Source organism: Oryctolagus cuniculus, chromosome 3, assembly GCF_964237555.1.
Source record: "Oryctolagus cuniculus chromosome 3, mOryCun1.1, whole genome shotgun sequence".
Taxonomy (NCBI): Eukaryota; Metazoa; Chordata; class Mammalia; order Lagomorpha; family Leporidae; genus Oryctolagus; species Oryctolagus cuniculus.
The window spans coordinates 69,216,208-69,229,734 of NC_091434.1; the positions used below are offsets into that span (position 1 = coordinate 69,216,208).

At 41.3% G+C, this 13,527-nt stretch overlaps 1 protein-coding gene across 7 annotated transcripts in view; it reads left to right on the plus strand.

Moving 5' to 3' along the window:
- Positions 1–13,527, plus strand: part of SLC25A12 (solute carrier family 25 member 12) — a 123,894-nt gene that overhangs the window by 13,733 nt on the left and 96,634 nt on the right. The window contains exons 1-2 of one of the 7 annotated variants that reach the window (XM_070070693.1): positions 2,863–2,995; positions 3,947–4,000. In XM_070070693.1, coding sequence (XP_069926794.1) covers positions 2,984–2,995; positions 3,947–4,000 — 66 coding nt within the window. In that variant the 5' untranslated portion in view covers positions 2,863–2,983. Of the gene's footprint in view, positions 1–2,862; positions 3,260–3,946; positions 4,001–13,527 lie in introns of those variants that run through there. The other 6 variants (XM_070070697.1, XM_070070694.1, XM_070070696.1 and 3 more) reach the window with 6 other exon arrangements.

The window sequence follows — 13,527 nt, forward strand, 5'->3', positions numbered from 1 at the left end:
ATGGTGTAAGAGCCCAATTTCATTCTTTTTCATGTGGAAATTCAGTTTTCCCAGCACCATTTAATGAAGAGACCATCGTTTCCCCCATTGTCTTTTTGGTGGTCTTATTGAAAATTTGTTGGCCATACAAGCACATGTTTGAACTTATTTCTTGGCTCTCCATTTTGTGACATTGGTCTATGTGTATGTTTTTAGGCCAGGACCATATATATATATATATATATATATATATATATATATCTTTTTTTTTTTTTTGACAGGCAGAGTTAGACAGTGAGAGAGAGAGACAGAGAGAAAGGTCTTTCTTCCATTGGTTCACCCCACAAATGGCCGCTACGGCTGATGTGCTGCGCCGATCCAAAGCCAGGAGTCAGGTGCTTCCTCCTGGTCTCCCATACAGGTGCAGAGCCCAAGCACTTGGGCCATCCTCCACTGCCTTCCCAGGCCCAGCAGAGAGCTGGACTGGAAGAGGAGCAACCGGGCCAGAAATGGCGCCCCAACTGGGACTAGAACCCGGGGTGCCGGTGCCACAGGCCTCCGCCTAGTGAGCCACAGCGCCAGCCCATATTGTTTTGATTACCATAGCCTTGTAACATAATTTTAAATCACAAAGTGTGATGTCCCTTTTTGTCTTCTTCTCAGAAATTCTTGGGTCTTTTAGAGTCTTTTATGGTTCCATATGAATTTTAGATTTTTTTTGTATTTCTGTGAAGAATGATTTGGGGATTTTAATATGGATTGCTTATAATCTTTATATTGTTTTATATAGTATGGGCAGTATTAATTCTTCTGATCCATGGGCATAGACTATCTTTCCATTTATTTGCATCCTCTTTAACTTCTTTAGAAACTCCATATGCTTTTGTATTCCTATCAGGACTTCTTGTGTTTCCTATGATACATACTTTTAATAAGTTAGGACATTTATATTAGATAACAGTACAACATTTTATTGTTATTTGGATAGATGAAAATAGTAAAATTCAAATTTATTTAGGATAATGAGCTGTTCTATCTTATAGGAGCTTTATTTAATTTTAAATTATTTTAAATCTCCATTGCAACTAGATTAGTATCAGTAAAGTGCTTGAATTGGTAAAAAGTAAGCTATTTTGAATCAACATTTTCACTGTGGCATGGTACTTATTACCTAACTATTGTGGTAGGCTCTGTTTAATGTTATGTTCCTTTACAGGAATGGCCAGCTCAACCCAAAATTTTCACTCTAAAAATATGGATTTGTTCAATAGTGTTTCCTTTGAAAATACTTGCTTCATTTTAAATAAATTCCTTTCACTCCCTTATTCAAACTGACAGACTTTGTGCTACTAAACAAGCATCCTTTTCTTATAAAGTAACATAAATCTCACATTCTTACCATAGGTTATCAGGCACATGAGGTGCTAGTAGGATAAACTATTTCCTTATTCAAAATACTTTGACTAAAGAAGGGGATGTAAGAGAGGTAGGTAGTAGTGGTAGTTAAAACAACGGTAGAAGAAAAGTTCACCTTGGGAGCATTCATAATAAAGCATTACTCATCAGCAATTTCAATTTGCCACTCCTCCTTCCTCATTTCTTGTAACCTGGATGCTTAACCCAAATATGATTAGTGAGACTGGCTAAATGGGAAGCCTCCTGTGAGATTCAACTTTGGGAAGGATTAGAGAGCTAAGTGAGATTAAGATCAATCTCCCCACCCTCCAACCCAACCCCAGGAGATTTCTTGGTTTAAAAACAAACAAAACTACACCGTGGTTAGGGCTGTGGGGAAGCATTGACCCTCTGTAAATGTCTAGCGGGTCGGTATTACAATTGGTTCTCCATATCCTCCGTTTCACATCCAAAGATTCAATGGACCTCAGTGGAAAAATATTAGAAAAAAAAAAACCGTATCTGTCCTGAACATGTACAGACTTTTTGTTGTCATTTTCTCTACACAATACAGTGTAACACATATTTCCATAGCATTAACATTGCATTGGGTATTATAGGTGATCTAGAGATGATTTAAAGGTAAATGAGAGGGTGCACATAGGTTATGTGCAAATACTACCCCTATTTGACATAAAGGACTGGAGCATGCAAAATTCTCAGCGGTTTCTGGAAACAGTCCCCTCCAGATATCAAGGGAGCACTGTGTTGTTTATCTTTGCATTCTTTACAGGCAAGACTGTATCGTACATAAAATGGATGCCCAGTAAACCTTTGAGTGAATCAGTTTGTGGCCTAATATAGTCGTAATAGCAAGACTCGGTTTTAGAGACATTGTTTTGGTTCAAGGTAGAGCTAGCATTACTAAGGTAGGGCAGCAGATCCAAGAGAGTATTACTTTCTTTTGACGTAGGGGCAAGTGTTCTCCATGTGTATTTGTACCTCTTCTCGTTGCACAGAAGATCGGGGTGATTAGGAAGTGGAGTAAGTCTACTAATAGGAGTATTCGTTCCATGCCAACCCCTAGGTCCTATTTCTGTTATGTTTACTTAGGTTTTTCCCAGCGAGTGGTTCCCAATCTTGTCATTAGTTGTCATTAACTCATTACTGTTATTAGTCGTGCTCTCTTTGATCCCTCGAGATCGCGTTCACTATGAGCCCCAAGCGTTCCTTTAAGCCTTGGGGGAAGACGACCTCGGCACCACGCTGAGCCCAAAGCCACACCCCAAAGAGGCCCTAGGAAACCCGGGGCTTTCCTGGCGTCGACTCAGCTGCAGCAACCTAGCGGCGCGTCGGAATCCCGAGACTCGAGCCCTGGTCTTCCCGGTGGGAGGCTGCCCCCTCCTCCGCCAGGCTGCATAGCGGGCCGGGAACCGGGCCGGGGCGCGGGGCCCTCTCCTTCTCGCCGCGCGTCCCCTGCTCATTTGCATAGGGACGCGCGCGGCGCCGGCGAGCGGGAGGGCGGGCGCGGCCGGGGAGGCGGCGCGCGCGCGCCCTGACAGCTCGGCCCTGCTCGCTCACTCGCTCGTCCCCGGCTTCCGAGCACAGCATGGCGGTCAAGGTGACTCCAACTCTCTGCTGCTGTCTTTATTGCATAGGAGAAATTCCGAGGGCCTCGCCTGCAGCCCTTCGCCTCTTCTCATTTCCTTATTTGCCTAGTTCTTAATGCGTCCTGGAGCTCCAGCTCGCGGGTGGGGGAGCTGTGCTGGTCTTGGACCGGAGGGAGAGGATGCCCAGCTGGGGGAGGGGCAGGAGGAGGGATTGTGAGTTGGAGAGGCTTGGGAGGACCATGGGTCGGTGAAGGAAGAGTAGTGTCCTGCCCTAGGTGCGTGGGATTGGGAGTCAGGGTTGTAGGGCATGGAAAAAGGAGGGGGAGGAAGTAGCAAGTAAAGCCGCGGATACCTAGGGCATCAGTGTGCTGCGGTGGGGGAGGGGGCGAGGATTGAGTAATTAGGGGCCTCCATTGGGCCGAGGGCAATGATTGACACTTGCGTTGTAGGTGCAGGATGTCAAAAGTATTTGTATTTGTGGCAGCTCTCATATTTGAGGTTGAATGGGGAAGGAGAGGGGCGCGGAGATAATTATATGCTAGGATTGCCTTCCATCGGGAAGAAAGGCTGCTAGGCCAAGCGATTAATTTGGGTGTTTTAACTTTCCTGTTGCTCCACTCTTTCTGGCCTCTTGATTTGAAAGTGGGTGGTTACTACTCTGTTGCTAGTAGATGTGGAGTGAAGTAAAAGATTGATACTCATTGCCTTCCCTTTCCAGTCCAGAGAAAGCATGGTCGGTAATTGGTTGTATCTTAGGCTGTTCACACCTGTTTTTTTCACCATCTGGTCACAGATCTCCAGTTTGACAGTTCTTATCAGCAATTAGGGCTTTTGGTTTGTTTTAAACTAAATGCCTTTATAAAAGATAAGAGCATTGATTGTTAGTGATGTGAACTCTAATCTGAAGAGGTCGTGTAGTCTCTAGTGAAGCATTAACTGGCTTTTTTTTTTTTTCCTTACAGGTGCAGACAACCAAGCGAGGTGACCCTCAGGAGTTAAGAAACATATTCCTACAGGTAAATTGGCTTCTAGAGTGTACTTTTCATTGAAAAAAACTGAAGAAGGCTTTTATCCTTTTCAGTCTTTAACTTTGAGGAATGTGCTATTTTCATGGATTCTTAAAAACTTGGCTAGACAGTGTAGCTTATAATTCTCTTATTGAGATTTGATGAAAAAATTTTTATTGAAGACTGATAAATTACTGATTTTTTTATGTGACTTAAGTAAAAGAATTTACAGCTGAAGCACTGAAGCTAAGATAAAATTTCAAAATTTATTGGCATTCTGGTACAATTTATAGGTCTGATGGCTAAAATTGTTTCTTCCTCAAAGGTTGAATGTTTATGAAGTTTTCATGCTTATGAACAATCCTTCATGTAATTATTTAAAGAGATAATAATATTATAATGTTACTATTTTGTGTCTTTTCCTTCTCTGCTTGTTTTTGCTCCCGGAATAATGATACAAACATGTTAGTCTCAGATTCTTCAAGAATCTACCTTTGGCTAAGCTTTTAGAGTAAGGTACTTGGCTTAGAAAAAAGTTTTAGTTTTTGTATTACTTTCTTTTCTTACATTTCAGGACTTCTCTGTAAAGAAAGTTGTACTCAAGAAGTAGATGTAAAAGGATAGAAGCAGAGATCTTTCACTAAATATTGTGTTTTTCTCAGAAATCTTTTTTTGAGAACTTTCTCTTCCAAACTTGAGTTCTTATGTAGATAGTTTGACCTTGGGCAGGTCCCTGCAGGGTATTATTTTCCTCTGTAAAATGAGAGATGACCTCCAAGGTTCCTTTCAATTTCAAAAGTCTATGGTTCTATATTAGGAACAGATTCTAAAATATGCTGATGAGCCAGAATACATTACATTTTATCTGAGACATGTGGTTTGTTTAAGTTATTGTTGAGGAGGAAGCTGCACAGGTGAACATATACATATGTATAGTTCATGAAAAAGAATTAAATTTTATAAAATCCAAGGAGGAAAGTATCTTTTCCAGAGCAGATGTAATTGCAATAGAAATGCTGCATTTATGGCTTGAAACCTTTTTTCCTCACAAATATTCTTGAGAATAATAAAAAATATGCCAGTGTTAATCATGCCATATAACTATATTCAATTGCTTTGTGAGGAGTTCTGTAATATTTTATTTCTCAGGTCAGTTAGGCATAGAAGAAATCAGTTGAGATGTGGTGTGATGTAAGGTGTCAGGAACATTGTTCAGTCTCCGGCCCTGCGGCTATGTGGATGTTGTGCCCTTAGGCTCATTATCTGGTCTTCCTGGTTTCATCCTCATGTGAGACTCAGTGGGATGCAAGGGAATGGAAGTGAGGTCTTTTCAGCTTGAGAAGTTATTTGGGCAACAAATCTGATATTGTTTATGGATTTGTTTTTCATTTTTTGGGGGGAACTGGGAGGGAGGTTCTGGTAGTGGCTGGAGGAACAAGGAGAAAGGCAGGGACTGTGCCTGGCTCTTTGACAGCTTTTAAATCTTAGTTTTTCGTTTAATGGTTTGTAAATTGTCATCTTTTTATGCATTATTTTGATGATGCTCTTGTTTATATTTAAAAGTTTGTGGATGTTGTAACTGTATATTTAGCACTAAGTTTAAAGCATTGACCCAACCATTATTAATAAAATAAAATAGAACATAGATACTTAAGAAAGAAAAAAGCAGCTAGAAAGATACAATATAGCTAGTTGGATCAACTTGAGAAGAGTTACCAAGTAATAATTTTTATTCCTGGCTTGAATACTTTAAACTACAGTTACTTGAAGAAATAGGATACCATATAGAAGCAGTTTTATTACAGATGCATATGATTTCTTAATATTTTAAATATAATAATTGAAGACAAGAAATATATTTTGACTGTATGTTTAGCACTTAATGTATTTACCGTGTCAGTACTTACTAAAGACTGTTTTGTTGTGTGCCATGCACTTACGTTTATTTCCATGTTAGACAAGACTTGGATTATGATGGACATGTAATAGGACTGGCTCCTCTCTGTGGCCCGTTTCAGCTGTGAAAGTCTGTGGCTGAAGTAGTCAAGAAGAGTGTAGACAAATTCTTAGCATAGTGGTAGAGCAATCAGATTGACTTGCTTAGATCAGAGTGACTATGTGATAATGACAGTGGCTAATATTTATTGATCTTTTAGAGTTGCTGGAAATTGGCTTTGTGTTTTAAGGATATTATGTTCATTTTCATAGCAACATTATGAGGTAGGCTTAGTATTCCTGTCATACAGATAAGGTTAAATGATTTTGTTAATACTGTTTCATGGAGATCAGGTTCCAGTCAAATTCCAGAACCTATATATTTTTTAAAAGATTTATTTTATTTATTTGAAAGACAGAGTCACAAAGAGAGGTAGAGCCAGAGCCAGAGAGAGAGAGATAAAGAGGGGTCTTCCATCCGCTGGTTCACTCCCCAGTTGGCTGAGCTGAGCTGATCCGAAGCCAGGAGCCAGGAGCCAGGAGCCAGGAGCTTCTTCTGGGTCTCCCAAGGGGGTGCAGGGGTCCAAGGGCTTGGGCCATCTTCTACTGCTTTCCCAGGCCATAGCAGAGAGCTGGGATGGGAAGTGGAGCAGCCAGGACTTGAACCAGCGCCCATATGGGATGCTGGCACTGCAGGCCGGGGCTTTAACCCACTGTGCCACAGCACCAGCCCCCACCTATATTCTTAACCCTGTTTGTAAGATCTTGAAATGTGGAGGTTTTGAATGACAGAGTGGGAGTTGATAGAAGCTATGTTTTAAGAAGTTAAAGGAAAAAAAAACCTGGTTACTTAGGGATAAGATTTAAAAATGTTCTCATTCTGTAACTGACTAGAACAGTTGGCTCAGGAGTTTGAACCAGTAGGAAGGCACTATAGGTTTCTGAATGGACAAGTTGAAGTGAATTCTGGCAGCTCTTTTTGTGGTTAGATACTAAGTGTAGAGACTGGAAGTAGGTAAGGCGATCAGCCAAGAGGCTATTGAAATTATATATGTGAGAAATAATGACAGGGGGTGGTTGGTGGCTAGGGTAGTGGCAGAGAAGGGACTTGGTAAGAGACGAATCTGTTGAGTTTGGTATTAAATATGGAAGTAAAGGACGGAGTAGTGAACCTGGTATTTTTAGAATAGGTATTAATTGATAAGGTATGTATTTTGGGAATTTTGGAAGGTTTTGAGGTTGTTTGTTTGCCAAGTAATGTGTTCTACTAAGTTAAAGTCAGGTTTGGACAGATATATGCTCATACAGATGGTAGATAAATCCTTGTGTTTGGGGGGATTGAATATAAAATAAACAGAGCAGAGGATCAAAGACTGATTTCTAAGGAGTATCCTCAATTGATGTAGGAAGGAAGAAGAGAGGAACTAAGGAGAATAGTCCCATGAGAATGTAGTAGTTTCATAAGGGTATATTCAAAAGGTAAAATACAGATTATTCTGTTACTGCTGTTTTAGTATGATTTGATTTTATTGGACTATGGGGGTCATTTGAGTTCAGGCTCATTTGAAAACTCTCCTTTATAAAATTTAGAATTGTGACATTAATCGGCTACATTTACAAATAATCAGTATGGGGGTGGATGTTTGGCACAATAGTGATTAAGACACCACTTGGGAAACTCACATTCCATATGAAGTGCCTGGATTCGGGTCCCAGCTCTGTTCCCAATTCTAGCTTCCTGCTAATGTGCACACTGGGAGGCAGCAGGTGATAGTTGAAGTACTTGGGTCCCTGCCACCTGTATGTGAGACCCAAATTGAGTTCCTGCATCTTGGTTTCCCTCTTGACCAGCGCAGCTATTTCCAGCATTTGGAGAGTGAAACAATGAATGGGAGATGAATGGGCGACCTCTGTCTTTCTCTGTCTCTATACTAGTCAAGTAATAAATTAATAAATATTTTTTAGAGTCACAAATATTCAATATGGCTCATTTGTTTGTAAAAGAAGAAATTATTCCTATTTGAAAGTAGAGTTTATCCATGCTTAGTGGGATTATGAGTGTTCCTGAGAAGAGCCTTATAAGAGCAAAGCATTTTTATTTTGAGTATAGGGGAAGAGTTTTATTTACTGTGTTTCTTGTTGCTTTTTCAGATTTTGATGAGCTATATTTTCTGTTTTTTAAAACTCATTTTCAATGAGATTATTTTTCCTACCTTCGCAGATTCATGAAATTAGAGCACAACAAATGAATTTTTATGTGCCAGACTTTACTATAATTTTACAACCAGTTGTGAAGCTAAGATTTTACTATTGCTACTATTACAACTATCATTTCTTTTTTTGAAAAGCTTTTATTTAATAAATATACATTTTATAGATACAGCTTTTGCATTATAGCAGTACAACTATCATTTCTTGAATTATCTCATTGTTCTTTTAACTCTCTCATCCACACATTTTCATTGACCCCCACTTCATTGAATCAGAAGTACACAGTAGCAAAAAGAGACAGTAGAGGGGCTGGCGTTGTGTCATAGCGGGTAAAGTGTCATCTGAGATCCTGGTGTCCCAATGGGGACCAGTTTGAGTCCTGGCTGCTCCACTTCCTATCTAGCTCCCTGCTAATAGCCTGGGAAAGCAGCAGCAGATAATCCAAGTCCTTGAGCCCCTGCTCCCATGTGGGAGACTTGGAAGAAGCTCATGGCTCCTGGTTTCAGTCTGGCCCAGCCCTAGCCATTGACTATTTGGGGAGTGAACCCGTGGATGGGAGATCTGTCTCTTCCTCTGTCTCTCTTGGTAACTCTGTCTTTCAAAGAAATAAAGTAAATCTTAAAAAGAAAAAAAAAAAGAATATGTGAAGAGGGAGGTAAGGTAAGGAAAACAGGAAGGTCACAGGCCGTTGGTCAGAGCCTGACAAATGTCTTTTTTTTTTTAATTTTAAGATTTATTTATTTATTTGAAAGTCAGAGTTACACAGAGAGAGGAGAGGCAGAGAGAGAGGTCTTCCATCTACTGGTTCAACCCCTAGATGGCTGCAATGGCCAGAGCTGGGCTGATCTGAAGCCAGGAGCCAGGAGCTTCTTCTGGGTCTTCCCACATTTGTGCAGGGGCCCAAGGACTTGGGCCATCTTCCACTGCCATAGCGGAGAGCTGGATCAGAAGTGGAGCAGCTGGGATTTGAAATGGCGCCCCTATGGGATGCTGGCACTGCTGGCGGTGGCTTTACCCACTATATGACAGTGCTGGCCCCGACAGATTTCAAAATAAGGAGTCCATCTTGTCTGTGCTTTGTGACAAAGTAGGTTAATAAAAACTTTTTAAATGAATGATTTAATTTTTTTTAACTTATTTGAAAGACAGAGTTAGGGAGACAGAGATTGATTGATCTTCCATCCTCTGGTTAATGGCTGCAACAGCCAGGCTGAAACTAGGGAGCTTTATCCAGTGGGAGCAGGGGTCCAAACATTTAGGCCATCTAATGCTGCTTTCTTAGACGCATTAGCAGGAAGCTAGATCAGAAGTGGAGCAACCAGGACACAAACTAGTGCCCATTTAGGATGCTGGCGCTGCAGGTGGTGGCTTAACCTGCTGCGCCACAGTGCTGGCCCCTTTAAGATCTTTTTAATATTTTGTTTTAGTTGATAGATTCTCTATCATTCATTTTCAGCATATTGTATGTATGGCAAAAGCAGCACATCTGGAAGCTATGATATATGCCAGTCCAAAACATTACTTAAATGCAAGAACTAAAATATTATTTTTATCATGTTCTTTTTTCATTATTAGCAATGTAATGAATAAGACCATGTCCCATATAAAGTTACAAAAATGTATTTTTTCTGTCTTGTTTTATTTAATTTTCAATGTTTTATTTAATTTTTAAAAATATTTTTTTACTTATTTGAAAGAGAGTGAAAGAGAGAGAGAGAGGGAGGGATGGAGAAAGGGAGAGAGAGATATATATCTTCCATCTATTGTTTCACTCCCCAAATGCCAACAATAGCTGAGGCTGAGTTCGGCTGAAGCCAGGAGCCAGCAACTCCATCCAGGTATCCCACATGGGTAGCAGGAGCCCTAGTACTTGGCCATCATCTGCCTTCTAGTCTCATTATCAAGAAGCTGGATTGGAAGTGTAGGTGGAACCTAAACGCAGGCACTGAGATATGGAGTGTACTGTTCCAAGTGGTGGCTTAACCAACTGTACCACAAGATGCACCCCTTTATTTTATTTTATTTTATTTTATCTTTTAAAGATTTATTATTTATTTGAAGGGCAGAGTTACAGGGAGGCAGAGGCAGAGAGAGAGAGAGAGAGAGAGAGAGAGAGAGAGAGAGGTCTTCCATTGGCTGGTTCATTCTCCAAGTGGCCGCAAAAGCTGGAGCTGGGCCAATCTGAAGCCAGGAGCTAGGAGCTTCCTCCGTGTCTCCCACACAGGTGCAGGGACCCAAGGACTTAAGTCATCTTCTCAGGCCATAGCAGAGAGCTGGATCAGAAGTAGAGCAGCTGGGACTCAAACTGTCATCCTTGTGGGATGCCAGCACTGCAGGCAGAGGTTTTACTCACTATGCCACAGCACTGGACCCGTTTATTTTAGATTAGAGAATAAGTACAAGAAGATGCTGCTAATGTAAAGCAATCAATGATTCTTTTAGAGTTTTTATAATAGCCAGTTTTCTTTTCTCTTCTTTTCTTTTCTCTTCTTTTCTTTTCTTTTCTTTTCTTTTCTTTTCTTTTCTTTTCTTTTCTTTTCTTCTTTCTGGCTTTCTGTCTTGCTTTCTGTTTTTCTTCCCTCCCTCCCTCCCTCCCTCCCTTCCTTCCTTCCTTCCTTCCTTCCTTCCTTCCTTCCTGATATTGTGGCACAGTGGGTTATAGCGCTGCTTACAATACTGGCATCTCATATTGAAGTGCAGATTTGAGTTCCAGCTTCTTGGTTTCTGATCCAGCAACCTGCTAATGTGCCTGGGAAGGTAGTAGAAGACAACCCAAGGACTTGGGCCCCTACCACACATGTGGGAGACTAGGATAGAGTTCTTGGGTCCTGACTTTGTCTTGGCCCTGCCCTGGCTATTGTGGCCATTTGGAGAGTAAATCAGTGGATGGGCAATCTCTTCCTCTGTCATTCCCTCTCTCTTTGTAGTTTTGCTTTTCAAATAAATAAATGAGTGCTTATCATTTTAGTTTTATTTAAAAGGCAGAGAGACAGACACAGATCTCCTTTCTATTTGCTGGTTCACTCCCCAGATGTAGCCAGGACTGAGCCAGACCTAAAGTCAAACCTGGTTTCCACATAAGTGACAGGGAGCCAAGTACTTGAGGCATCACCTGCTACCTCCTGGCATGTGCATTAGCAGAAAGCTGGATCGGAAGCTGAGGAGCCAGAAGTCAAACTAGGGACTCCAATATAGGCTGCAGGTATTCCAAGTGCAGACTTAACTACTGTGGAAAAGTACACCCCTAATTTTAAATTAAAAAATAATACCTTTTTATTTAGTAAATATTTGTTTATATACTGTGTATTTACTTATTTTTGACAAGTGACTGGGCTGAGAAGGGAATTAGGCAGGCCTGTTACCAGGAGACCCTTCCTCTTTTTTGGAATGTATGTTGGGGTGGCATTTTTTTTTTTTTTTTTTATTTTGACAGGCAGAGTGGACAGTGAGAGAGAGAGACAGAGAGAAAGGTCTTCCTTTGCCGTTGGTTCACCCTCCAATGGCCGCCGCGGCCGGCGCGCTGCGGCCGGCGCAGCGCGCTGATCCGATGGCAGGAGCCAGGAGCCAGGTGCTTTTCCTGGTCTCCCATGGGGTGCAGGGCCCAAGCACCTGGGCCATCCTCCACTGCACTCCCTGGCCACAGCAGAGGGCTGGCCTGGAAGAGGGGCAACCGGGACAGAATCCGGCGCCCCGACCGGGACTAGAACCCGGTGTGCCGGCGCCGCTAGGCGGAGGATTAGCCTAGTGAGCCGCGGCGCCGGCGGGGTGGCATTTTTAAAAAATGAGGGATATGTACCACAGTATTAGAGTTAAAAGCGATCATTGAATTTTAAAGGGTGAGAACATCCACTGAGGCTGAGTATGGGGGTAAAGGGTGCTCTTCTGTTTTTGTGGAAAGACTCTTCAGAAAGCAATCTGGCAATAGTTTAAAATACAAACAAAATACCATTTGAATGAACAATCTTACTTTTGGGATATGTATCTCAGAGAAATAAAAAGACTGGTAAGAATATTAATGTTCAGGGTTGTTAATTGCAGTTTTTCAGTTTTCTTCGAAAAAGGGAGGGGCACGGAATAATGCTGTCAGAGTAGAGTGATGGAAAAAGTATGTAATAACCCATACCACGTGAATGCAGATACTAAAAAGAATGTGTTAGACCTAGCTCAGCTGATTTAGAGGGACTTCCATCTATTTATTAAGTGAGAAAATAAAGATGCAAAGAAGTATGTATAGCATGATTCTAATGTATAAACCAAAGTTACTTCAAACTGATATGTGCCAGCCTCTAATTAAGTTTCTGGTTTGTAGAAAGATGGATTTCTTTTAGATTACTTTCATTTCATTTCATTTTTAAAAAGTGTGGCTCTGACTTTAGATTTAATTAATAAATATAGCTACATGCAAAAATTTTTTAAGACTTATTTATTTATTTGAAAGGCAGAGTTAGAGACAGAGAGAGAGAGAGGTCTTCCATCTGCTGGTTCACTCCCCAAATGGCTGCAGCTGGGCCAATCTGAAGCCCAGAGCCTGCAGCTTCTTTCAGGTCTCCCATGCAGGTGCAGGAGCCCAAGGATTTGGGTCATCTTCTGCTGCTTTCCCAGGCCATAACAGAGAGCTGGATCGGAAGTAGAGCAGCCAGGACTCGAACTGGTGCCCATATGGGATGCCTGCACTGCAGGCAGCAGCTTTACCTGCTGCACCGAGTGCCAATCTAGCAAGGATTTTTTTTTAATATTTACTTATTTTTAAAGATTTATTTATTTATTTGAAAGGCAGAGTTACAAGAGAGGGGGAGACACAGACAGATCTTCCATTTGCTTGTTCACTCCCTAAATGGCTACCATGGCTAGGGCTGGGTCAGGCCAAAGCTGGGAGCCAGGAGCTTCTTCTGGGTCCCCAGGTGCAGGGGCCGAAGAACTTGGGACATCTTCCACTGCTTTCCCAGGTGCATTAGCAGGGAGCTGGATGGGAAGTAGAGCAGCTGGGACTTGAATTGTGCCCATATGTGATGCCGGCACTTCAGACAGTAGCTTAAACCCACTATGCCACAATGTCAGCCCCTGCCTACAATGATTTTAATTACAATTAACTACACTGTTTTTATTATTACTATTTTATGTAACCTTTTTTCATAAGTCCCATCTAACATAATATCTATTATCTGATGTGAGTAAAATTAATTTTATGTTGATTTAAAAAATCACTTCATATATGTTATATATATATATATTTACACATATGAGGTATAGATAAGGAAGTATAGATATTAGGTTGGGGGAAGAATAAACAGGAATAATTTTAAACGCTGCAGCATAGGGACTGGCATTGTGGCGCAGCAAGCTAAGCATCCCATATGAGTGGTGGTTTGAGTCCCTGCTGTTCCCTCTCT